Raw genomic sequence first — 25,828 nt, forward strand, 5'->3', positions numbered from 1 at the left:
CTAAAATTTTTTATTTAAATGTGATTTGTGCTTTTTAATATCAGTAGTAATAAAAATACAAAAATACAATTCTTTAAAGATCATTATCGTCATTAATCCAACTTGGCAAAAAGTAGCTTCATTATAATTCGTAATTTGTTTTTTAAATAACATTACAATTTTTATTCTCAAAGTCAATTACTGACCGGTATTTTTGACCCAAAGTCACATCTGAACACACGCTTTGATTAATAACTGATCCCAACAATGATAAACGACAGGAAAAAACCTTAAACTCATCTCGGTAGATTTACAACGTTTCATGGAACAAACGTGTTGCCTTAATATCTGGTAACTTATCAACACAACTCCGGTTATACATTATATGGGTCCGCGGCATAAAATTAATATCTCGGAATTCCATATAACTGAAAGACACGTGTGCGCTTGCCACATTTGAATTTATGTACCACTTGGTCTATAAACTCTCCTTCGGCTTCTCAGAAATCACACGCAATCCTGCACAAGACAATTATTCTGCGCCGTGTACAGGAAACGGTCGCGTTATCCGCACTACTACGATGCAGTCAATCATTGATGCTAATAACTTTTTAATGCAGCTAATTAAGTTAACTACCAGTCCACTATTGGTTCGCAAACGTGCACGAAAAAAAGTCATATCGTTAAATCATCTTGTGCAAAATGTGGATTGCCATCGACCACAAGTACCAGTCTACAACAGCCAATTTGGTGTGCCACGGCGAGACTTTCTTGAACCGTTCCCATAAAAAAAAAATTATTCAGGACAAATCTTGAATCTAATGACCGGCAATCACGCCGTAATCCGTATGATTTGAGCACCCTCGCGTTACGATCTCCCATCGCCGCGTTGCACATTAACCACATCGTTTCTCCACTAATAAAAACAATAATCAAATTACCCGTACGCAATAATTGCCCTAATTAAGTTTCCCTTCCTCATTTCCATCGAAAACGAAATGTGCGCAATTAATTAATTTAGATTATTAAATCGGATTAAGCTGGAGATTGGTCTTTCGCAGTGCCAGATTTGCTCTGTTGTCAGCGCGGCCGAAATGGATTTGGACGATGTTTTACCGACGGTCGGTGAATTCGGCAGATATCAGAAATTGGTGTTGTGGTTTATATTGTTGCCGGGTGTTTTCCCGTGCGGGTTTCACGCCTATAATCAGCTGTTCATGGCGGCAACGCCCGATCATTGGTGTAAAATACCCCAAGTGAAGAATGTCGATGTGAAAGTGTTGAGGAATTTAAGGTAAAATTTTTTCATAATTGTCCTGTCATCGTGTTACACAACTGGTGTTCATTCTAGTATTCCTTTGGAAACTAATTTGGAGGGACAAGTGAGGTACAGTCAATGTTACATGTACGACATTAATTATACTGATGTGCCTACAGTGTATTCGGCTAAAACTAACGAATCTCCTGTCATTCCTTGCAATAATGGATGGGTTTATGATACTAATAAAAACACTAAAACTATTGTCATGGAGGTAAGCTCCATTACACTTTTGTAATCACTTTAATGTAGGCATATATTTATTTTGTAGTGGGATCTAGTGTGTTCTAAGAATTTATCAACAACTCTAGCTTTAGTGCTCCTTGGAATTGGTGGACTGATAGGTAATTACATATTTGGTTACATACAAGACGGAATTGGAAGGAAACCAGCGTTTTTCATTTACCTCCTAATACAATCAATATTTGGTATTGCCACAGCTTTTGCTCCGAACTTTATCATGTGGACCATCTTTAGATTTGGAGTGGGATTCACAGTACCCGCTATTCTTGGTACTCCATACGTTTTAGGTAATACAAACTCAATTCGATACATACCTATAATAGTTTTACCACATTTTAGCCATTGAACTTGTTGGACCAAAACACAGAACGTTGGTGACCATTTTAATCAACGTTGCTTACTCATTAGCACTTGTATCACTAGCCATAATTGTGTGGGCTTTAAGAGAATGGAGGATTTTGGCCTTGGCGACCACGCTACCCTTCCTCACTTTGTTTTTCCATTGGTGGCTACTTCCCGAGAGTCCCAGATGGCTCCTCGCACAAGGAAGATATGATGAAGCAAGAAAAATACTCCTTAGTATGGCCAGGTAATTATGCTCATCACATTTTGGCTCACAACTGGACTAAACTCTTTAAAGGGTAAATGGCAAACAGGTCCCGAAGAATTTTATGTTTAAAGTCCAACAGAAAGCTAAGTCGGACAAAAGAATATCACAGTTAACATCAAATTATGGTATTAGAGATCTATTCCGATCGAAAAATCTGAGATGGAAGACAATAATTATAACTTTTATCTGGTTTACAAACACAAGTGTTTATGTGGGACTGTCATACTACGCCCCGGCATTAGGTGGTGATGAATATTTAAATTTCTTTCTTGCTGGTGCTGTGGAAATGCCCACGTACTTATTTCTCTGGCCCGCTATGGAAAAATGGGGAAGAAGGTGGACTCTTTGCATCAGTATGGTTGTTGGAGGGTCTGCTTGTCTGGCAACATTTTTAGTTCAAAATGGTAATAACATTATATGATAATTGTAATAATTTGTTTACATATTGTACTTTTAGATTTCTTTGTTACTTTGGGATTGTACTGCATCGGAAAAATGGGAATATCATCTTCCTTCGTAGTTTTACCTTTAATGGCTTCAGAATTATATCCCACAGTTGTTCGAGGTTTGGGCATGAGCATAAGTTCGGTTATGGGAATGCTAGGTCCCATATTTATACCTCTCGTTAATTATTTGGTAAGTTTATAAATTTAAACATGTGAAATGTTAATAGAATTAATTTAATTTGTTCTGGACATGAAGGGAGCAGATATGTTGACTTTACCACTAATAATAATGGGAACAATGTTAGTAATTGGAGGAGCCTGTTCGCTACTACTACCTGAAACTTTAAACAAACACCTTCCCCAAACATTAGAAGATGCAGAAGAAGCAGGGTTGGATTTCTTTGCTTGCTGCCCAACACCGCAAAGACACCACGCAGAAGATGTCAAAATCAACTCGTAGATTAGTTTAGAAGGGCGTTTGAATAAACTCAGGTTGAGTAGGTGAAGTTAAGTATTTGAATAAGTGATGTAAATAGATAAAAATAAAAACTACCATTGGAATTTTCTATTATTTTATTAAATTAACTTAAAGAGCCCACACTTTGACGTAGTCGACTTGTAGGTGAGAACTTCCGTCTTGGTTGTTCCATGTGGGAAGCCAGGCGTTGCGCCCTTCCCAGAAATCAGCGGCTGCTCTTGGAGATGTATTCAACCACGGTTTACCTCCCGGATTAACGGCACCGTCCGGGAAATAAGCGGTACCACCCACAGCCAAGTTTAGAATGAGGTAGAATTCGGAGTCGAATGGGGCCATTTTCGAGTTTCTCTTCCACGGATTGTCCACTCCAGTTTGGTCCAAATTGCCCAGTTCCCAGAAACCGCCTGCTGGTGGAGCGACGGTTCCGATCACTTCGTCGTCAATGGAAAAGACAATGTTGTCTGGAGTCCAGGTCACCTGGTAGTTATGGAAGGCATTGTCGAATCCTTCAGCGAGGTTCTTTTCGAAGTGGGTGTATTCGTATCTATTGTAGTTGCCGTTTGGTCCCCAGTGAAGGGTGCTTCCCACCAACTGAGTACCGATATTTTGGCCGTTCAACACCAAGTTCTTGTTACCACGACTTTCCATGATGTCGATTTCACCAGAGGCTGGCCATCCGGAATAGTCGTTCCATCTTGGCAACATCCAAATGGCTGGCCACAACCAATCTCCTGATGGTACCTTGGCACGTACCTCAACTTTGCCGTAAAGGAAGTTGAAGGAGTTGACGGTGCGCAAACGGGCACTTTTGATGGGATTCAAAAGATTGTCAGCGGTTCCGGTACGACTGCATCCGTACCAAGCTGGGTTGGTACATCTAATTGTTAATTATACCAGTTAGTTTAAATGTAGATTTGATATTTCATAAACACTTACTCGTCAGCTGGTGATCCACCGTTGATATCCAAAGTTCCAGAGTAGAGGAAATTTTCACCGCTATCATCAGCAAGCAAGGTTGGAACGATGTGCAAAATGCCGCCTTCGGCATAGCTGTTGGTTCTGTTATTGTTGTAGTACTGGAATTCCCAGTTCTGAAAAACGGATAATAAACTTATTGTCAATGCGATAAAAATAATAAACACTTAAAGTGACTCATGTTTATCAAACGATGGCAACAGTATAATCTAAAAACATGACAATATTAAAATTAAAATGGCACTTACACCACCACCACCAAGGGTCAATTCGTGTTGCCATTTCTTCAGATCCAATTTATCGAAGTTGTCTTCGAAAATCAGGTCCCCGGAGCAGATTTCAGATGGCGCGTGAGTACCACTAACTGTGGTGACACTTGGTGTGCACTGTGCTTGGGAGCTATGGCAAACAGTTGCCAAAACGACGGCGATGGCTACCAGTTTCAGCATCTTGCAACTAGCACCGGCTACTGGATGTGGAGTTGGTGTGGAGGAAGCCTTTTATTGCCAAAAAACGAGCTCGTATCTTATCTCCATGCGCACGGAATCTAATTGTGTTTGATTGTTTTAAGGAAGTTTTAAGTGTTGATAGCCATAAATAATTTTCGTATAAGTGTATCTTTCATTAACAGGTTTGTACGTTTTAAAAATGAAAATGAAAACAGAAACAAGAAGTGGTTAATTATGAATGCAGGAAGGAGAAGTGTAAAACACATTTAATTTGTTTTAAAGTGGAAATCATAATGTCCTTAACGCTTTAAAGTGATTCATTAAATTAAATTTGTTCATATAAGTAAAAGCACCTATTTATTTTCACATAATCACGGCTTGTTGCCTTACAAGTATTTATACATTCCGGTATCAGTTTTATTTATTCAGTTTTTGTTAAACCTTAGAACTATGCATTTGATTGTTTCTTTTGTACGTTAATTAATAATTTGCTTTTTTAGTTATGTTTCTTCGAATATAAATCGCAAATATTTGCATTTAGGCAAATTTACAATGTTTTAAACTTGCGTAGGTAAATTCCCAAGAAATTTTTATTGTATTTGTAACCTTAAACATAAACAATTGTCTTCGAGACTACTTACATTAGTCATGCACTTTTTATCTTATTTGTGATATGCATTTTACCTTTGTCTATATACATTAATGTATATAAACAAGGAATATACGTAATGTTTTACATATTAAAGCATTTAAAATTTTGGCAATATTCCGAAATATTGTTTTTATTATAATTTCTTATTTCAATTATTTTAACTTATTTATTTTATAAATAGCTTCAACTGATATGATTTTGTTGATATAGATTAAAAAGTAGATGAAACATAATTATTTTTATAGTTTTAATAAAAATAATTATAATGATTAAAATTTAATAAGTGTATACAGATATGTACATTTGAAATGTCTGCATAATGTGTACAAATTTAAATGTATTTGTATAAATCATTCTCAACATACAATTTGAAGAAATTATTGTTATTGTCAGGCAAAAAAATTGCTAAAATTTTTATAAACAAATTGTGTAATATAAAATTAATCAATAGATTTTTTAAATTTCATGCACATAAACAGTATTATTTTTAGAACGTGCCAGATACTTTAATTTGGCCTTAAATTGGTACTTATCAAGCACTTGAAATTCATTAATTAATTGAAGTTTTTCGTTGCTACCTGTATTTATCTAAATTAAGTTTATCTTTAATGCTATATTTATTTAATCATGAGTAATCTTTAAGATTCATGTACAAAGTAAAAACTAAACAAATCATAGAAAGTAGGATAACAAAATAAATTAGAAAAATTTAAATATAAAAATAAAACACTTGACATTGTTTATCAATTAAACTGGTTGCTAACTGAATTTACGCCGTCATTATGATGATACCTGAGATAATGAGATGTTGTTAATAATATTTATTATATTTTGTAACTTTCTACGGATGTGTCGAATTTTTATTTTAATTTATACTTATTCCAATAAATGTTATCAAAAGGAATTAAATTAAATTCTTAAAATAAATAAATCTTACTTTGATAAGTAACTAGTAACGGAGCAATCAACACTATTAAATTGTTTAAATTAAACTGATGAAATCCACGAACAAAATAATATATATGATAGATTAGCGACTGTTAATCTGTCTTTTTAGTTTGATTAAAACACTAAATTCACAATAATACGCTTTATTACAACAAACGTACTTTAACCCTCGACATCTAAAGCTTGACTGCCTGGTTCTTTCTTAAGAACTGCCCCGAATATTAAATGTAAACAAATACTTCAGATTTGCTTATAAAACAAAACTAGTCTAAATAGATGTGAGCACGTCGCATCGGTCCATCGGTGAAGGTGATGACGTAAGCTAACACGGCCTTCCTGACATGTGGGGCGTCCTCGACCCTTCCACAGTTTTGCAAAGATTCACCTGACACCGGTAATCTGTAAACATTATAACAGCAGTACAAGCTCAAAATATATTCGAAGAACTAAGTCTAAACCTTATTTCATTTAACAAAATAGACTGTTATGTGGCACAGTTAACAACCACTAGAAGCTCAGAGGCGGCTCAACCATCAACAGGTCTGTTACACCCATGACTCTCAAGTGCTATCAAAAGATACCATATTCTAGCCAGGAGCTCAGAGGCGGTTCAACCACTACCAGGTCTATTACCCGCTTGTCTCACAGACCCAGAACACAACAATCTAAGCCTGCAGAGCAGGGACCTTAAAAATAGCCTGCCGAGCAGGGACCTTTAAACATAGCCTGCAAAGTAGGGACCTTAAACATAGCCTGCAAAGTAGGGACCTCAAACATAGCCTGCGACGCAGGGACCTTAAAAATAGCCTGCCGAGCAGGGACCTTAATCATAGCCTACTAAGCAGGGACCTTCACATATAGCCTGATACACAGGGACCTTAAACAGCCTACTAAGCAGGGACCTTTACACACATTCACACATCAATCTTATTAAATAAATCTATATCCATCATACCTTATAGAATTTCTGTATCTGGCCAGGTTCGTAACTGTTCATGCGCTGCTATTGTAGTTCTACCTCGGCTGCCAATCCTTCGGAGTGCGTACCTCTCATTAGGTAAACAATGCGTTACCTCAAAGGGTCCGTGATACTTTGGTTTCAATTTTCCTCCATTCGACAGCTGACTATTTTCAATAACAACTTTATCACCAACAGCGTATGGTATTGCCGGCACTCTTTTCTTATTAAAGTTTGTAATTGTTCTACTGGTTACTTCGCACACGCGACTGTGAGCTTGTTGTCTAAGTATTTCAGCGTCCACATCACTTGTCTGTATTGGCACACCATTTAACAGTTCGTTAGTTGCTCTCAGACGTCGATTTTCACCAAACATTAATATCCACGGCGCGAATCCTGTCGATTTGTTCACAGTTACATTAAAATCGTCCTCAATATCAGGTAGCACTTTTGTCCATTTATTTTCGTCTTTTTCATTCAACACAGCACGCATCGCATTAAACAAACTTCTCATAACGCGTTCCACTTGTCCATTACCTCTAGGAACTCCTGTTGCAATTAGGTGTAGCTCAACAGAGTTATCATTGAGAAATTCTCGAAATTTACTCGCTACAAATGCTGTTCCCCGATCAGCTATTATTCGTTTTGGTCGACCCAATTCCATAAATAATGCATCTAATGCCTTTATAGTACATTCGGCATTTTTTTGTCTAATAGGACAAAATCGCACAAATTTAGTAAAAGCGTCTATAACCACTAAAATTTGAGTGCATTTATTAGATTTGACCAAAGGTCCGGCATGGTCAATATGCCACGTATCCATTTTACTTGAAGGTTTCGTTTTCTGTTGACACAATCCACTCCGTTTTCCAGTAAAAGATTTACCCAACACACACGATCTACAATTTGCAACATATTTGCGTACTGTTTTACCCATGCGTGGCCATATTAAGTCCTCACGTAATTTCATTAACATTTTATCAGCACCAATATGAGACGAGTTATCATGATACAGTTTCATTATCTCTAGTCGAGCTGCTACAGGTACAAAACAACGTTCGCGACCATCATTTGAACATTGTAAAAACACTAAATTGTCTTTCACTATATATCCCGTCTCATGATGCGTTTTGTTTATTATTGTCTGACAAAACACATCCTCTGATTGATATTCACAAATTGTCTTTGGTTTGTTAGCAATAATTCGTGCTGCTAAAATTCGTTTTGTCGGAGATGCTGTATTTCGACTTAAATAGTCGACATGTGCCATTTTATGTCCTGGTCTATATTCTATATCAAAATTAAAGTCCTGCAATTTTATCCACCATCTTGCAACGCGGGGGTGTAGTTCCTTTTTGAGTGCTGTAGCCCTTACTGAATTACAGTCTGTATAGATTGTAAACTTTATACCATACAGATATGTGCGAAAATACTGAGTGGCTTCCACTATCGCTAGAGTTTCCAAATCATAAGAATGATATCGCGATTCACAATCAGTTGTACGCCTAGAGTAATACGCCACTGGATGAAGCACATTATTTAAGTCTTTTTGCATAAGTATGGCACCCAATCCAAGCGAACTCGCGTCTGTGTGTAGTTCGGTAGTCAGTTCCGGATCAAAAATGTTCAAAATCGGATAAGAAGTCAATCGTTTCACTAAATCCAATCGCACATTTTCACATTCACTTGTCCACTCAAAAGTTTTTCCCTTACGTAACAGTGCAGATATCGGTGCTGTCAAAGTTGCAAAGTTTTTCACGAAACGTCTAAAGTATCCAGCCAGTCCTAATAATTGACGAACACCTTTTACATCTTTAGGAGCTGATGTTTGAGCGAGCGCGTCAACTTTTCGCGAACTAGGTTTTACCGTACCGTTTTCGATCACAACACCCAAATATTCCACAGATGTTTGGAAAAAGTTACATTTTTTTATGTTTAAAACAAATCCGGCCTTCGAAAGGGCGTCAATGACCTTTCTTAAGTTCTTAAGACCTTCTTGAATGGTTCGAGAGGGGCACAACACATCATCAACGTAAACAAACGCAATATCGTCTTTAAGTGGTCCAAGGGCTTTATCGATGGCACTTTGATAACACGATGGGGAGTTTATAAAACCAAACGGCATTCGATTGTACTCGTAAAGTCCATCTGGTGTCACAAAAGCAGTTATATGTTTTGAATTCTCTTCTATTTCAACTTGGTGAAATCCCGATTTCATATCAAGAGTACAAAAATATACAGCTTTGGCAAGGGCGTCAATCTGATCTTGTATCCGTGGTAGAGGATAATTATTACGTAATACTTTTTTATTTACGTCACGATAATCTACACATAATCTTGTGTCTCCGTTTTTCTTTTTGACAAGGACTATTGGGCTTGCATAAGGAGATTCACTTTGTCGTATTATTCCACTCTCAATTTGTTCTTTTATTATTTGTTTCACTTGTAATCTTTCGCCATATGACAAATGACGGGGTTTATAGGCCACTGGCTGTAGATCACGTAATGTTATTCTTAACTTGTTTGTTGTTACTGCGGCCGGTGTTTGACTTATTCCATTTTGGATTATTGTTTTTATTTCCTTAATAACCCACTCGTCCAGTCCTGACAAATTTAAGTCATTTTCTTCAAACGCGTATATAGCACAAATTCGTTGCCTATCACTATGATCATATACAATGTCTACACTGTTTGCATTAAATTCAATTTTAATACCTGGTCGTTTTAAAACATCAAGTCCAATTAAAGCGTCAACATCACATCCAGGAATTGATCCATCTGGCACAATTAGAAAATCAATTTCTAATGTCATGGTTGGTGTACACATCACAACACTACTGCGACCCAGAGGCTTCATAACACAATTTCCTACACCAGACAGTATTTGGCAATCCGGTTGAATTTGCAAGTCTAAGGCTTTCGCTATTTTTTCGTGAAGTATTGAGACATCTGCACCTGTGTCTACTAAGTATGCTATTGAACTGATCATGGAATTGTTAGTAACCGTAGCTGATGGAAATGAACGGATAAAACGAGTGTTTTTTGCCAGGAGCACTCGTTTTGATGCCTCATGTCATTGTTTTTTACTATAGCATGTATCTTCTGAATGTCCATTCACTCCACAGATGTTACAAAACTTCTTATTTGCTGAGGTGTTGTTGCCAGACGAAAAATTTCTTTGATGTACTCCAGAAGGACCCGGCTGTACCTTTTCCGACATATTCTGTATTTTTTCCGCATTTTTGCAATCCACTGCTTTATGTCCATAGCGTTGACATCTTCTGCAGTTTCCTTGAAACGAACGCTGATCACGAAAGCTATACGGTCGTTTTCGTGACAATTCACGCTCTCGCACACCAGCGTTCAATTTATTCGCATCACAGGTAGCCAACAGTTTTAATAGTTCAGAATCACATGTAGGAGCTAGCAAGGAGATTCGATTTTTCACTTCTGTGTTTTGAATATCGTATTCAACAAGACTTAACACAACATTCCATGGAAAGTCTGAATAAAATCTTCTAATTGCTGTTAATTTGGCGTTACCGTATTCTACTAGTGAATCAAAACTTGAACTCTTAATTGCTAAACAATTTCTGATACGAGTAGCAGGAGTACCTAACTCAGGAAACGCAATTTCAAAATCTCGTCGAAAAGAAGCCCAATCTCTAATAATAGGTTTCCAATGTTGATAAAAGCGTGCTGCACGTCCTCGTAAAGCATGACCAGCTTTTAAAACAATAAGAGTATCGGATATTTCCAGCTCCTGTTGGATCCTAGTAACATCATCCATCCACTCAACCATAGTAAACGGTGTATCATCTGGGTCAAAACTTGCAAGTCGAAACTGCGCCGCCGCGGCACTTACACCTTCTGATACTGAAGCGGAAACAGGTTGCGTCTGCGCAGTCACCCTCAATGTTGCTTGAGTAGTTTGGGCGTTGGCCATTGTCGACAAAATTTCCATGATTTGTTTTTGGAAACTGTTGTTATTTTCTTGCTGCATTTTAAATAACAACGCCATATTATTGTCTGTCTCCGATACACTTTCGGTAATGTTCACAACGTTCGGACTCACTGCGCGGTCGCGTTTTTCACTATTGTCTGCCATTGTTCGTTCACAAAGAAACACAAAAAAAAAAAAAAATTTTAGGTCCTTTCTTCCGGAAATAATTCACGAGAAGATATCCTTTATCCCACTTCTGATGATAGATTAGCGACTGTTAATCTGTCTTTTTAGTTTGATTAAAACACTAAATTCACAATAATACGCTTTATTACAACAAACGTACTTTAACCCTCGACATCTAAAGCTTGACTGCCTGGTTCTTTCTTAAGAACTGCCCCGAATATTAAATGTAAACAAATACTTCAGATTTGCTTATAAAACAAAACTAGTCTAAATAGATGTGAGCACGTCGCATCGGTCCATCGGTGAAGGTGATGACGTAAGCTAACATATATATATTGGTATAATCATCATTTCCTCTTCAATAACATGGTTTTTACAACGATTACAACTACGCAGAAAATTATACTACGTTAGAATAATGATTATACCATGATAAATTAAATTTGTTATCTCATATAAAAATATAAAATAGTTTAAAATAAAAAAGTCTTAAACACAATCTTTATAAAATCACGTACGTGTACATTAAGATCAGATAATTAAACAGTTAAATTACAAATACAAAAATTATTTTATAAAGCATATATTAAGATATGTTCAATTTCCAAAGCACTTTGCGAGCTCCAAGTTTTCCTCCAATTTTTTGTGTCTTCATAGAACTTTATTTCGGTTAAACGATCGAAATTTTTCCACGGTTTGCCCTCTACTTCTGGAAGATGAGGTCCTCCAACGCCCACTCCAAGAGTAATGTACATCTAGAATCAGTTCAGTAAAGCTTTGTGAATTAATTTAATTAAGGCTTCTCACCTCTTGGTCAAATGGTGCTAAATCAGATCCATCATTCCAAATATCCTTTTTTTGTTCGGTTAAAAGATTATTCACAGTTTTGAACCCACCAGAAGGTGGATAAATCTCTCTATAAATTTCACCGTCAAATGATAAAACAATTTTGTTCTCATTGTTTAAAATACCTGGTGCTCAAAATAGAGTGTAGTTGTGAAAAGCTGACGTGTTAGGATTTTTCTTAGATTTCACACCGTAATTTCTAGCATTTGTGCCGTCGCCCATAATCACCCCTTCACTAGCCGTTTTAATTAAATTCGCATTACCGCCACTGAAAACTATCCGCATCTGACCGGATAAAATATCTGAACCATACTTTTCAGTCAGTGGGTTCAAGAGTATTTCTAGAAATATGATCTATTGGTATAAGATAATTAAAACACGTTTGACATATTAGACTCAGAAAGGTATGTCCGTAATCTGTATGATTCATTGATCTATTAATCCTTATCTATGCTGCAATTACTTTGGTCAAAGTGCAATGTTACAATCCTATTTATGAATTTAGTTCCAACCTGGGTATATCCAATTTCCTTTGGGCAGTTTAGCTCTGACTTCAATTTCTCCGTATTTGATTGCGAATTTGTTCTTGGAGTTTATTTGAGAAGACAGTACTGGTGGAACATGAACTGACCTTGGGCTTTTCTATTGCAAGTGAAGGCGGAACCGGTGCATCTAAAACAGTACTTTTATTAGTTTAATGTTAATTATGATTAATTCAGTGATGTACTTGGAAGTTTGCGTGTTCAAGTCCAAACTAGTAACAGTTTAATGTGTAGTTTGTCATTTTTAATATAGGTCTGAGAGAAATTTTCATAAATCACAAATTCATAGTCCCGAAATATCAAATAAACCTACTCTGACAAAACTTGATATTACGGGAGGTCCGCCAAATTTGATTTCGGTGTTCCATCGGGCGGGATCCAGATTTAGGAAATGTTCCGAGAAAATTAAGTCTCCCGTGCATATTTTAGTTTTACTCTGCACCATCGTCTGTGATGGTTTGCATTCACCAGGTTTCGTCTGAAATTCTGTTAATTCCTGTGTCACTATCTCGATGTAAAATAGTAAAGTTGTTCTTGCCTTTTTACTAACTACTAATTGGCTTCTATTTGGCCACTGAAATTCACCTTGGAAAGAAAACATCTTTTTGGAAAAAAGTGGCTAAATTATACATAATTAACATTAATATTAATGAAAAATAAATATAATTGAAACAAACAAAAATATATTTTTTAGGGAGAACATTATAAGAATTAAAATACACCTAATAGTAATTGACAAAACAAGTAAAAATAGTATTATGATAATTAAATTCATAATCTAAATAATAAAAATCATTATTTCTGAGTACCGGAAGTCAATTTATAAAAATAATCAAATTGTTATTACTATTGAGAAGAACTATAGTTTCAAGGAATATTTAAGTGAACGTAACATTAATGGTTTATATATATTTCTTATTTGTAAAATGTAGTTTTTGCAAATAAGAAATTGTTATAAGTTGCAAATTTAAACAATTAGTTTAACACAATTATTTCAGAAAAAAAATGGTCAAATATAAATAATATATTTTAATTACCTGGAATAGAAACTTTTAGACCTCTTAGTGAATAAACCTCTACGGTTGCTTCTGGTACTTCTTATTGTCCATGTATCCAATATCCACTAAATGCGAGCAACAACAACCACAACTCCATCTTCTTAAAAACTGAACATTAATGTTTACAGACAGATGACATCCACAATACTGTCTGTCCGACGTTAACTTTGTATCAAAACATGTCGAGGTCAAGTGTAAAAATCACAAATATGGTTCCCACCGCACTACTGCTAGTTCCAAATTATTTATTTATTGATCGAGTCCAACTGGGAACGTAAATAAACAATAATTCAATATAAATCGCTTGTTGCTGTTTCGTAACATAATTGTAAAATGATGTGATTATGAACAATTATTATTTTTGTTATACAGCATAAATTAAATTTGATGTTTCCTGGTATAAATAATAAATATACAATTTGTTACTATCCTTTAACGCATAAAATATTTTAAACCAAGTCTTAAAAAAGACTGAAACATAATATTCATAAAATCAATTTCATTGGGCTAATTCTTATAGTGAAGGAATTTTGGTGGACTCAACTCATAACTCCATAGTTTTTAATAATTCAGATATATTTTAAGACAGTAATAAGAAACTAATTGGCCAGTGAAATTCTGAGAGGTAAGAAAATATTTTATGGGAGAAAAATGTCACTTTCCTGTGATAGAAATACCGAAATAATAAAGTAAAGTAAGAATACAAGCAACACAGATTTGCTGAAACCTAAAAAGACATATCATATCTCCCTAATTTTTTTCAAATTTCCATAACAGAATAGAGGTGACACGACTTGTTCCTATCTGTTAAAAACATGTGAAGAACACCAATAAAGTAAATAATAAGCGCAGTTGCTGCTATTGCCAATCAACCAATCAGACGGTCGTGACGAAGATTTTGATATATGTACTATAAATATAATAAAACATTGCATTTAAATACAGTGTTTTTTTATTATTTGTAAAAAACCTCAAAATTATTACTTTCCTGTTTATCACTTGTCTGATTCCACTCTCATGATTACTGTTTAAGATTTGTGATTAATTATTTCTAAATAAACAATGAATATGATATATTATGTTTAATATTATTATTTTGTTGTTTATTTCTCATTATCCTGGCAGTAAAATAACGTTAACATTATATTTCTTATTACATACAAGGTTTTCAGTCGATGTATAACATCTATTATTAAGTATACACACGTCAAACATTATGCATTTTATACATATTTAAAGTTTATTTTTATTTTCTTGCTCCACGTATCGGTTGCTTATCCTGATTTTTTTTAAATGGCCATATTTTAAATATTTATCAATTACTTGCCTGACCCACAGAACTTTTGCTTATTTAAGTCAAAACCTTGACCTTTGGTCATTTTGCACACTAAATATAGTAAATAAATGTGCGGAATTGAAAACGTTTCGTTTTATTCCTTAATAATTAAAATCACAAAATTAAACTGTAAAATTATAAAACATTGTTTTATAAAGCATATACCAAGACGTGCTCAATTTCCAGAGCACTCCGCGAATTCCAAGTTTTGTTCCAGTTTTCTGTGGCTTCATAAAAGTTTATTTCGGCTAAAGGATCAAAATTTATCCACGGCTTGCTATCATCATCTGCAAAATTATGGCCTCCCACGCCCACTCCCAGTGTAATATACATCTGAAATTAGTTAAGTAAAGCTTTGTGGCTTGATTTAAAAGTGGCTTTGTACCTCTTGATCAAATGGAGCCAAATCGGATCCTTCATTCCAAACATTCTTTTTTGGTTCACTTAAGAGACCATTCACCGTCTTGAAACCACCAGTGGGTGGACTAATCTCACCATAAATTTCACCGTCAAATGACAAAACAATTTTGTCTAAAATCATAAAATTAGAATATAAAATATGTGCGATTTTTTTTCACCGCTTAAAATACCTGTCGCCCAAAGTAGAGTGTAGTTGTGAAAAACTGATGCCTTAGGATTTTTCTTAGATTTCATACCGTAGGTTCTAGCATTTGGACCGTCGCCCAAAATCACCCCACCACTAACCGTTTTAATTAAATTCGCATTACCTCCGCTGAAAGCTATCCTCATTTGACCGGATAAAAAGTCAGTACCGTATTTTTCAGTCAGTGGGTTCAGGAATATTTCTAGAAATATGAACATTTCTAGAAATATGATAAAAGAATGTTTATAAACAAATACGAATATGTCAAAAGATCATCTCCATAATCTATATGACCTATTAATCTAGGATGCAATTAATGTGGTCAAAATACAATCCTATTTATAAATTTAATTCGAACCTGGGTATATCCAATTTCCTTTGGGCAGCTTGGCTCTAACTTCAATTTTTCCGTATTTGAATGCGAATTTGTTTTTGGTGTTTATTTGAGAAGACACTACTGGTGGAACAATAAACTGACCTTGTGCTTTTCTATAGCAAGTGTAAACGGAACCGGTGCATCTAAAACAGTAGTTTTATTAGTTTAATGTTAATTATGATTAATTATCTGATGTACTTGGGGGTTTGCGTGTTCAAATCTAAACTGCTAAACACGAAGTCCTTTCCGTAGATGTCCTCACTTGGTAGAGGTTTAATGTGTAGTTTGTCATTTTTAATAGAGAGAGTCCGGGAGTTATTTCCATAAATTACAAATTCATAGTCCTAAAATATAAAATAAAGCTACTCTGACAAAATGTGATTGACTTGATATTACGGGTGGTCCGCCAAATTTGATTTCGGTGTTCCATCGGGCGGGATCCAGATTTAGAAAATGTTCCGAGAAAATTAAGTCTCCCGTGCATATTTTAGTTTTACCTTGCACCATCGTCTGTGATGGTTTGCATTCACCAGGTTTCGTCTGAAATTCTGTTAATTCCTGTGTCACTATCTGGATGTAAAATAGTAAAGGTGATCTTGCCTTTTACTTCGTAAAATTGATCGTCTTTCGGATAACCCAGTCTACGTTCTCCATCGAAATAGTCGACGTAAGTCCAGTAATATAATTTGTCGCCGATGTTGAGTTTTGCTGTTGGCTCAAAAAAAGTCCATCTTCCATCTTTGGGCTTCAAAATGTCTCTTGAGAAAGTACCGGCTTCTCTGCCGTTCATTTCCTCGTTGATTTTTCCATGAAATGCGAATAGTTTAATTCCTTCTTCATCTAAAATAGAAAATCTGGAAGTCACGATGGGTACGTTTTTAAGAAATTAGTAGCGAAGACAAGTATTTCAAAATCCCCTTTGCCTGGGGTCTTCAAAAGTCAGAATAAATATCAATTAAGGTCAATTCGATATTTCTAGTATAAAGTAATCATCATTAAGATGACATCATTATTATATAAAAATATATTAGCACCATTATAAATCATTAACATAAATATTAATAAAACATTATGAATAAATTTAACTTAATTCAAACAAAGAAAAGTAGATTCTTTAAGGACAATTTAATAAAAATTAAAATACACCTAAGGTAGACATATAAATAATTGACCAGACAAATCAAAATAGCATTATAATAATTAAATTTAATAAACTAGATAAAATAAATCTTTATTTTCGAGTGCCATAAGATATTTGAAGAAATACTTGAATAAACATTAATGGTTGATATATATTTCTTATTTGTAAAATATTATTTCCACTACTATAGCTATTTTTAAAACAACAGTTTCAAACAAGTTGAAACAATGACAACTAATTTAACTGCATTATTTTAGACAAAAATATTAACAAAATATGCACAAATATAAATAATATATTTTAATTACCTGGAATAGAGACTTTTAGACCACTCGGTGAATAAACCTCTACGGTTGCTTGTGGTACTTCATATTGTCCGTATACAAATTCTGTAAATGCAAACAGCAACAGCCACAGCTCCATCTCCTTGAAAACTAAAAGTTAATGTTTACAGACGGATGACATCCACCGTTCTCTCTATCCGAAGTCGACTGTCAACTTTATACCGAAACTTGTCGAGGTCAGGTGTAAAAATCACAAAAACTTTTGCTTCCCCACCGCATTACGACTGATTCCCCATTATTTATTTATGAAATGAGTTTGATTAGAAACGTAAATAAACAACGATTTAGCATAAATCGTTTCTGACCGTTTCGTAGCATAATTATAAAATATTTTTATTACACAACATAAATTAAATTTGTTGTTTTCTCATGTAAATAATTAATATACATTATGTCATTATATTTTTATTTGAAAACAATTAAAAAAAAGTCTTAAGCATAATCTTTATAAGATCACACAATTAAACAGTTACATTACAAATACAAACATTATTTTATAAAGCATATACTAAAACGTGTTCAATTTCCAGACCACATCGCGAATTCCAAGTCTTCTTCCAATTTTCCGTGTCTTGATAGAAGTTCATTTCGGCTAAAGGATCAAAATTTTTCCACGGCTTGTCCCCTTTATCATTAAAATTATGGCCTCCGACGCCCACGCCCAGAGTAATGTACATCTAAAATCAGTACAGTAAAGCTTTGTTAATTAATTTGATTGAGTTTATTTACCTCTTGATCAAACGGTGCCAAATTTGATCCTTCGTTCCAAAGAGCCTTTTTTTGTTCGCTTAAGAGGCCGTCCACCGTTTTGAATCCACCGGGAGGTGGATAAATCTCACCATAAATTTCTCCGTCAAATGACAAAACAATTTTGTCTAAAATTATAAGAACACTAATATGTACAAATTTTTCTCGTCATCCAAAATACCTGGTGCCCAAAGTAGAGTATAGTTGTGAAATTCTGATACGTTTGGATTTTTCCTAGATTTCATACCGTAGGTTCTAGCAATTGTGCCATCACCCAAAATCACTCCACCACTAACCTTTTTAATTAAATTCGGATTACCTTGACTGAAAGCTATCCTCATCTGACCGGATAAAAAGTCACTACCATACTTTTCAGTCAACGGGTTCAAGAATATTTCTAGAAATACAAAAACCTATTATTAAAAGGATGTTTACACATAATTATGGATATATGAAAAGGTCATCTCCGTGATCTGTATGATTCAGTGACCTGTTAATCTTTATCTATGTTAATAATTATTGTGGTGAATATTCAACTTTATTTATAAATTTAGTTCGAACCTGGATATATCCAATTTCCTTTAGGTAGCTTGGCTCTAACTTCAATTTTTCCATATTTGAAGGCGAATTTGTTTTTGGTGTTTATTTGAGAAGACAATACTGGTGGAACAATAAACTGACCCTTTGCTTTTCTATAACAAGTGTAAACGGAACCGGTACATCTAAAACAGAACTTTTATTAGTTTAATGTTATTTGAGATCAATTCTGTGATGTACTTGGCAGCTTGTGTGTTCAAGTCCAAATTGGTAAAAACGAAGCCTTTTCCGTAGACGTCTTCAGTCGGTATAGGTCTAATGTGTAGTTTTTCATTTTTAATAGAGAGAGTCTGAGAGTAATTTCCGTAAATTACAAATTCATAGTCCTAAAATGTCAAATAAAGTTACTTAGACAGAATATGACTGAGTTGATATTACGGGTGGTCCACCAAATTTGATTTCGGTGTTCCATCGAGAGGGATCCAGATTCAGGAAATGTTCCGAGAAAATTAAGTCACCACTGCATATTTTGGTTTTACCCTGCGCCATCGTCTGTGATGGTTTGCATTCGCCAGGTTTCTTCTGAAATTCTGTTAATTCCTATATCAGTATCTGGATGTAAAATCCTAAAGTTAATCTCACCTTTTACTTCGTAAAACTGATCATCGTTTGTATAACCTAGTTTATTTTTTCCATCAAAATAGTCGACGTAAGTCCAGTAATATAATTTGTCGCCGATGTTGAGTTTTGCTGTTGGTTCATAGAAAGTCCATCTCCCATCTTTGGGTTTCACAATGTCTCTTGAGAAAATACCACCTTCCCTTCCGTTCATTTCCTCATTGATTTTTCCGTGAAATGCGAATAGTTTAATTCCTTCTTCGTCTAAAATGGAAAATGGGGGAGTCATGATAGGTATGATTTCAGGAAATTAGTAGCGTAGACAAGTATTTCAAAATTTCTGTTGCTTAGGGTGATCAAAAGTCAGAGTAAATGTTTAATTAACGCGAATGCAATATTTCTGGCAATATTACATAAAAATAGATTAGCACCATTACAAATAATTAACACTAATATTAATGAAACATGATGAATAAATTTAACATAATTCAAATAAATAAAAGTAGATTCTTTAGGGACAATTTAGTAAGAATTAAAATACACCCACGGTAGACATAAATAATTGACCAGACAAGTAAGAATAGAATTATAATAATAATAATTAGTTTCATAACAGAAATCATTTTTTTTTTTCGAGTGCCTGAATGCCATTTTATAAAAATAAGTAGTTTACCATCACTATCGAAAAAATATTTAAAGAAATACTTGAATAAACATTAATGGTTGATATATATTTGTTATTTCTAAAATATTGTTTTAATCACTATAAGTATTTTTAAAATAACAGTTTTAAATTATAAATCGAAACAACGACAACTAATTTAACATCATTATTTCGGAAAAGATATTAACAAAAAAATGTACATATAAATATTATATTTTAATTACCTGGAATAGAAACTTTTAGACCTCTCGGTGAATAAACTTCTACGGTTGCTTGTGGTACATCATATTGTCCGTGTGCAAATTTAATAAATACAAACAGCAACAACCACAACTCCATCTTCTTGAATATTGAACGTTAATGATTGCAGACGAATGACATCCATCAGACTCTCTATCCGACGTTTATTCTGAACTTTATATCGAAATTTGTCAAGGTCAAGAGCAAAAATCACAAAAGTCTTATTTATGATTCTCCATCGCAAGTTTCGTAATATAATTGTAAATTGATTTGATAATGAATGATTTATAAAATTTTCGTGATTCAATATAAACTACATATATTGTTTTCTCTTGTAAATAATTAAAATACAATTTGTTGTTATATTTTTATGTATAAAATATTTTAAAATAAATCTTAAACATAATCTTTATAAAATTACGTACATTACGATCACATATTTAATCAGTTAAATTACAGATAAAAACATTGTTTTACAAAGCATATACTAAGACGTGTTCAATTTCCAGAGCACTCTGCGAATTCCAAGTTTTCTTCCAATTTTCCGTGTCCCGATAGAAGTTTATTTCTGCTAAAGGATCGAAATTTTTCCATGGCTTGACCTCTTCATCACCAAAATTATGGCCTCCGACACCCACCCCCAGGGTAATATACATCTAAAATCAGTTCAGTAAAGCTTTGTTAATTTAATTGAGTTTATTTACCTCTTGATCAAATGGTGCCAAATTTGATCCTTCGTTCCAAAGAGTCTTTTTTTGTTCGCTTAAAAGGCCGTCCACCGTTTTGAATCCATTGGTAGGTGGATAAATTTCACCATAAATTTCACCGTCAAATGACAAAACAATTTTGTCTAAAATTATAAACGCACTAATATTTGCAAATTTTTCTCCTCGTCTTAAATACCTGGTGCCCAAAGTAGAGTGTAGTTGTGAAAATCTGATACGTTTGGATTTTTCCTAGATTTTATACCGTAGGTTCTAGTAATTGTGCCGTCACCCAAAATCACTCCACCACTAACCTTTTTAATTGAATTCGGATTACCTTGACTGATAACTATCCTCATCTGACCGGATAAAAAGTCAGTACCATACTTTTTAGTCAACGGGTTCAAGAATATTTCTAGAAATTCAAAAACCTAATATTAAAAGGATGTTTACATATAATTACCGATATATAATTCATTGACCTAGTAATCCTTATCTATGTTGTAATTATTGTGGTGAAAATTCAATCCTATTTATAAATTTAGTTCGAACCTGGATATATCCAATTTCCTTCGGGTAGCTTGGCTCTGACTTCAATTTTTCCGTATTTGAATGCGAATTTGTTCTTGGTGTTTATTTGAGAGGACAATACTGGTGGAACAATGAACTGACCTTTTGCTTTTCTATAACAAGTGTAAACGGTTTCTGTACATCTAAAACAGTACTTTTATTAGTTTAATATTAATTATGATTAATTCCGTGATGTACTTGGCATCTTGCGTGTTCAAGTCCAAACTGGTAAAAACGAAGCCGTTTCCGTAGACGTCCTCAGTCGGTATAGGTCTAATGTGTAGTTTTTCATTTTTAATAGAGAGAGTCTGAGAGTAATTTCCATAAATTACAAATTCATAGTCCTAAAATGTCAAATAGAGTTACTCCGACAGAATATGACTGAGTTGATATTACGGGTGGGCCGCCAAATTTAATTTCGGTTTTCCATCGGACGGGATCCAGATTTAGGAAATGTTCCGAGAAAATTAGGTCACCACTACATAATTTGGTTTTACCCTGCGTCATTGTCTGTGATGGTTTGCATTCGCCAGGTTTTTTCTGAAATTCTGTTAATTCCTATATAAGTATCTGGATGTAAAATATTAAAGTTAATCTTACCTTTTACTTCGTAAAATTGATCGTCGTTGGTGTAACCTACTTTATTTTTTCCATCAAAATAGTCTACGTAAGTCCAGTAATATAATTTGTCGCCGATGTTGAGTTTTACTGTTGGTTCATAAAAAGTCCATCTTCCATCTTTGGGTTTCACAATGTCTCTTGAAAAAGTACCACCTTCTCTGCCGTTCAATTCCTCGTTAATTTTTCCATGAAACGCGAATAGTTTAATACCTTCTTCATCTAAAATGGAAAATGGGGGAGTCATGATAGATATGAATACAGAAAATTGGTAGCGTAGATAAATATTTAAAAATCCCCGTTGCGTGAGGAGGTCAAAACGTTTAATTAACGCGAATGTAAAATTTCTAAAATAAAATAGTCTTTATCAAGGTGGCAATATTATATAAAAGGAGATTGGCACTATAGATAATTAACACAAATATTAATGAAACATTATGAATAAATTTAACATAATTCAGTCAAAGAAAAGTAGTTTCTTTAGGGACAATTTCATAGGAATTAAAATAAACTTTTAATGTAGACATATAAGACAAAAAAATAATATTACAATTATTAAAGTAAACTAGATAACAGAAATCGTTATTTTATTTTATTTTTTATTAATAAATAAATTACCATCACTATTGAAAAGATATTTTAAGAAATCCTTGAATGACCATTAATCGTTAATACATATTTCTATTTTGTAAAATTTTGTTTTAAACACTATAGCTATTTTTAAAATAACAGTTTTAAATTACCAATTGAAACAATAACAATTAATTTAACACCATTATTAACAAAAAAATGCACAAATATAAATATTATATTTAATTACCTGGGATAGAAACTTTTAGACCTTTCGGTGAATAAACTTCTACGGTTGCTTGTGGTACATCATATTGTCCGTGTGCAAATCTAATAAATACAAACAGCAACAACCACAGCTCCATCTTCTTGAATATTGAACGCTAACAATTGCAGACAAATCACATCCACTATACTCTCTATTCAACGTCAATTGTGAACTTTATATAGAAACTTGTCAAGGTCAAGAGCAAAAACCACAAAAGTCTTATTCATGGTTCCCCATCGCATGTTTTGTAATACAAGTGTAAAATGATATGATAATGAATGATTAATAAAATTTTCATTATTCAATATAAACTAAATTTATTGTTTTCTCAATTTGTCGTTATATTTTTATGTATAAAATATTTTAAAATAAGTCTTTAACATTATCTTCATAAAATTACCTAGATTAAGACCTCTTAATTAAACCGTTAAATTACAAATAAAAACCTTATTTTATAAAGCATATACCAAGACGTGTTCAATTTCCAGAGCACTCTGCGAATTCCAGGTTTTCGTCCAATTTTTCCTGTCTTTATAGAAGTTCCTTTCGGCTAAAGGATCAAAATTTTTCCACGGCTTGACCTTTTCATCATTAAAATTATGGCCCCCGACGCCCACCCCCAGAGTAATATACATCTAAAATCAGTTTAGTAAAGCTTTGTTAATTAATTTGATTGAGTTTGTTCACCTCTTGATCAAATGGTGCCAAATCAGATCCTTCATACCAAATATACCTGTTTTGTTCACTTAAAAGACCATCCACCGCTTTGAATCCACCAGTAGGTGGATAAATCTCGGCGTAAATTTTACCGTCAAGTGACAAGACAATTTTGTCTAAAATTATAAAGTTACCGGCGTGTGCGACTTTGTCTCATGGTTAAAAATACCTGGTGCCCAAAGTAGGGTGTAGTTGTGAAAATCTGATGTGTTAGGAATTTTCTTAGATTTCATACCGTAGGTTCTAGTAATTCTGCCGTCTCCCATAATCACCCCGCCACTAATCATTTTAATTAAATCCGGATTGCCTTCGTTGAAAGCTATCCTCATCTGACCGGATAAAAATTCTGAACCATATTTTTCAGTTAATGGGTTCAAGAATATTTCTAGAAATATGATAATATGTTGGTAAAGTTTTTAATTTTAACACATTTGATATATGCAGACAGAAATTCATATTCGTAACCTGTATGATACAATGACATATTAATCCTTTTCTATGTTCCAATTATTGTGGTAAAAAAGCAACGCCACAATTCTATTTATGAATTTAGTTCTAACCTGGGTATATCCAATTTCCTCTGGGCAGTTTAGCTCTAACTTCAATTTTTCCGTATTTGAAGGCGAATTTGTTTTTGGTGTTTATTTGAGAAGACAATACTGGTGGAACAATAAACTGACCTCTTGCTTTTCTATAACAAGCGTAAGCGGTACCAGTACACCTAAAACAATACTTTTATTAGATTAATGTTAATTATGATTAATTCTGTGATGTACTTCGCAGCTTGGGTGTTCAAGTCCAAACTGTTAAAAACGGAACCCTTTCCGTAGACCTTCTCCGTCAGTATAGGTCTAATGCGTAGTTTTTCATTTTTAATAGAGAGAGTCTGAGAGTAATTTCCATAAATTACAAATTCATAGTCCTAAAATGTCAAATAGAGTTATTCTGACAGAATACGACTGAGGTGATATTACGGGTGGTCCGCCAAATTTAATTTCGGTGTTCCATCGGGCGGGATCCAGATTTAGAAAATGTTCTGAGAAAATTAAGCCACCACTGCATATTTTGGTTTTACCCTGCACCATCGTCAGTGATGGTTTGCATTCGCCTGGTGTCTTCTGAAATCCTGTTAATTCCTATATCACTACCTGGATTTAAAATCCTAAAATTAATCTTACCTTTTACTTCGTAAAATTGATTGTCTTTCGGATAACCCAGTTTATGTACTCCATCGAAATATTCGACATAAGTCCAGTAATATAATTTGTCGCCGATGTTGAGTTTTGCTGTTGGCTCATAAAAAGTCCATCTTCCTTCTTTTGATTTCACAATGTCTCTTGATAAAGTGCCAGCTTCTCTGCCGTTCATTTCCTCGTTGATTTTTCCATGGAATGCGAATAGTTTAACTCCTTCTTCATCTAAAATGGAAAATGGGGGAGTCGTGATGGATATGATTTTAGGAAATTAGTTACTTTGGGCGGTCAAAAGTCACAATAAATATTTAATTAATGCATTAATTAATGCAAAATTTCTAGAATAAAATAGTCTTTATCAAGTTGGCAATATTATATAAAAGCACACCATTATAGATAATCAACACTAAGGAAACATTATGAATAGATTTAACATAATTCAAATAAATAAAAGTAAATTCTTTAGGGACAATTTCATAAGAATTAAAATACCCCTAAGGTAGATATAAATAATTGACAAGACAAATCAAAATAGTATTATAATAATTAAATTCATAAACTAGATAGTATAAATAGTTATTTTTGTGTACCAGAAGATATTTGAAGAAATAATTGAATAAACATTAGTGGTTGATATATGTTTCTTATTTGTAAAATATTGTTTCTACTACTATAGCTATTTTTAAAATAATTACTAATTTCAAATTGAAACAATGACAACTAATTTAACAGCATTATTTTAGAAAAAATATTAACAAAAAAGTGCACAAATATAAATATGATATTTTAATTACCTGGAATAGAAACTTTTAGACCTCTCGGTGAATAAACCTCGACGGTTGCTTGTGGTACTTCATAATGTCCGTGTGCAAATCTAATAAATGCAAACAGCAACAGCCACAGCTCCATCATCTTGAATATTGAACGTTAATGATTGCAGACGAATGACA

General features: G+C 33.9%; 6 protein-coding genes and 1 pseudogene across 9 annotated transcripts; 1 reads left to right on the top strand and 6 right to left on the bottom strand.

The window, feature by feature from the left end:
- Positions 1–1,073: 1,073 nt before the first annotated feature.
- Positions 1,074–3,156, top strand: LOC109600876 (beta-alanine transporter). Its single transcript, XM_020017050.2, has 7 exons — positions 1,074–1,273; positions 1,331–1,511; positions 1,569–1,827; positions 1,880–2,129; positions 2,181–2,554; positions 2,608–2,786; positions 2,853–3,156. The coding sequence occupies exons 1-7, from the start codon at positions 1,074–1,076 to the stop codon at positions 3,054–3,056; spliced, it is 1,647 nt and encodes a 548-aa protein (XP_019872609.1). The 3' UTR covers positions 3,057–3,156.
- Positions 3,152–5,314, bottom strand: LOC109600883 (beta-1,3-glucan-binding protein). The gene is made up of 3 exons (XM_020017056.2): positions 4,298–5,314; positions 4,011–4,165; positions 3,152–3,951 (listed from the first exon to the last, which is right to left on the bottom strand). The coding sequence occupies exons 1-3, from the start codon at positions 4,496–4,498 to the stop codon at positions 3,183–3,185; spliced, it is 1,125 nt and encodes a 374-aa protein (XP_019872615.1). The 5' UTR covers positions 4,499–5,314; the 3' UTR covers positions 3,152–3,182.
- A 4,230-nt stretch (positions 5,315–9,544) lies between these two features.
- Positions 9,545–11,527, bottom strand: LOC126264704 (uncharacterized). Its single transcript, XM_049963710.1, has 2 exons — positions 9,772–11,527; positions 9,545–9,719 (listed from the first exon to the last, which is right to left on the bottom strand). Exon 1 carries the CDS (start codon positions 11,162–11,164, stop codon positions 10,130–10,132), a length of 1,035 nt encoding a protein of 344 aa, XP_049819667.1. The 5' UTR covers positions 11,165–11,527; the 3' UTR covers positions 9,545–9,719; positions 9,772–10,129.
- Positions 11,528–11,672: 145 nt separating this feature from the next.
- Positions 11,673–15,010, bottom strand: LOC109600868 (beta-1,3-glucan-binding protein-like; annotated as a pseudogene).
- Positions 15,011–15,045: 35 nt separating this feature from the next.
- On the bottom strand, positions 15,046–20,436 carry LOC109600882 (beta-1,3-glucan-binding protein-like). 3 transcript variants are annotated; one of them, XM_049963706.1, is made up of 8 exons: positions 20,223–20,436; positions 16,548–16,787; positions 16,344–16,495; positions 16,146–16,291; positions 15,930–16,090; positions 15,558–15,773; positions 15,353–15,498; positions 15,046–15,300 (listed from the first exon to the last, which is right to left on the bottom strand). In XM_049963706.1, the coding sequence occupies exons 1-8, from the start codon at positions 20,335–20,337 to the stop codon at positions 15,118–15,120; spliced, it is 1,359 nt and encodes a 452-aa protein (XP_049819663.1). In that variant the 5' UTR covers positions 20,338–20,436; the 3' UTR covers positions 15,046–15,117. The 3 variants fall into 3 exon arrangements, with proteins under 3 accessions (XP_049819663.1, XP_049819662.1, XP_049819661.1); XM_049963705.1 differs by lacking the exon at positions 20,223–20,436 and adding an exon at positions 17,397–17,544; XM_049963704.1 differs by lacking the exons at positions 15,046–15,300; positions 15,353–15,498; positions 15,558–15,773; ... (2 more) ...; positions 16,344–16,495; positions 16,548–16,787 and adding exons at positions 17,822–18,109; positions 18,162–18,307; positions 18,361–18,576; ... (2 more) ...; positions 19,155–19,306; positions 19,359–19,598 and having other exon boundaries at positions 20,223–20,389.
- LOC109599133 (beta-1,3-glucan-binding protein) lies at positions 18,238–23,116 on the bottom strand. Of its 2 annotated transcripts, XM_049963707.1 has the most exons (8): positions 22,951–23,116; positions 22,113–22,352; positions 21,909–22,060; positions 21,711–21,856; positions 21,495–21,655; positions 21,142–21,357; positions 20,943–21,088; positions 20,642–20,894 (listed from the first exon to the last, which is right to left on the bottom strand). In XM_049963707.1, the coding sequence occupies exons 1-8, from the start codon at positions 23,063–23,065 to the stop codon at positions 20,712–20,714; spliced, it is 1,359 nt and encodes a 452-aa protein (XP_049819664.1). In that variant the 5' UTR covers positions 23,066–23,116; the 3' UTR covers positions 20,642–20,711. The 2 variants fall into 2 exon arrangements, with proteins under 2 accessions (XP_049819665.1, XP_049819664.1); XM_049963708.1 differs by lacking the exons at positions 20,642–20,894; positions 20,943–21,088 and adding an exon at positions 18,238–18,360.
- A 180-nt stretch (positions 23,117–23,296) lies between these two features.
- LOC126264638 (beta-1,3-glucan-binding protein-like) lies at positions 23,297–25,798 on the bottom strand. The gene is made up of 8 exons (XM_049963304.1): positions 25,673–25,798; positions 24,864–25,103; positions 24,660–24,811; positions 24,462–24,607; positions 24,246–24,406; positions 23,855–24,070; positions 23,656–23,801; positions 23,297–23,603 (listed from the first exon to the last, which is right to left on the bottom strand). The coding sequence occupies exons 1-8, from the start codon at positions 25,788–25,790 to the stop codon at positions 23,421–23,423; spliced, it is 1,362 nt and encodes a 453-aa protein (XP_049819261.1). The 5' UTR covers positions 25,791–25,798; the 3' UTR covers positions 23,297–23,420.
- Between the last annotated feature and the right edge of the window lie 30 nt (positions 25,799–25,828).

This window comes from Aethina tumida, chromosome 2 (genome assembly GCF_024364675.1).
Source record: "Aethina tumida isolate Nest 87 chromosome 2, icAetTumi1.1, whole genome shotgun sequence".
NCBI lineage: Eukaryota > Metazoa > Arthropoda > Insecta > Coleoptera > Nitidulidae > Aethina > Aethina tumida.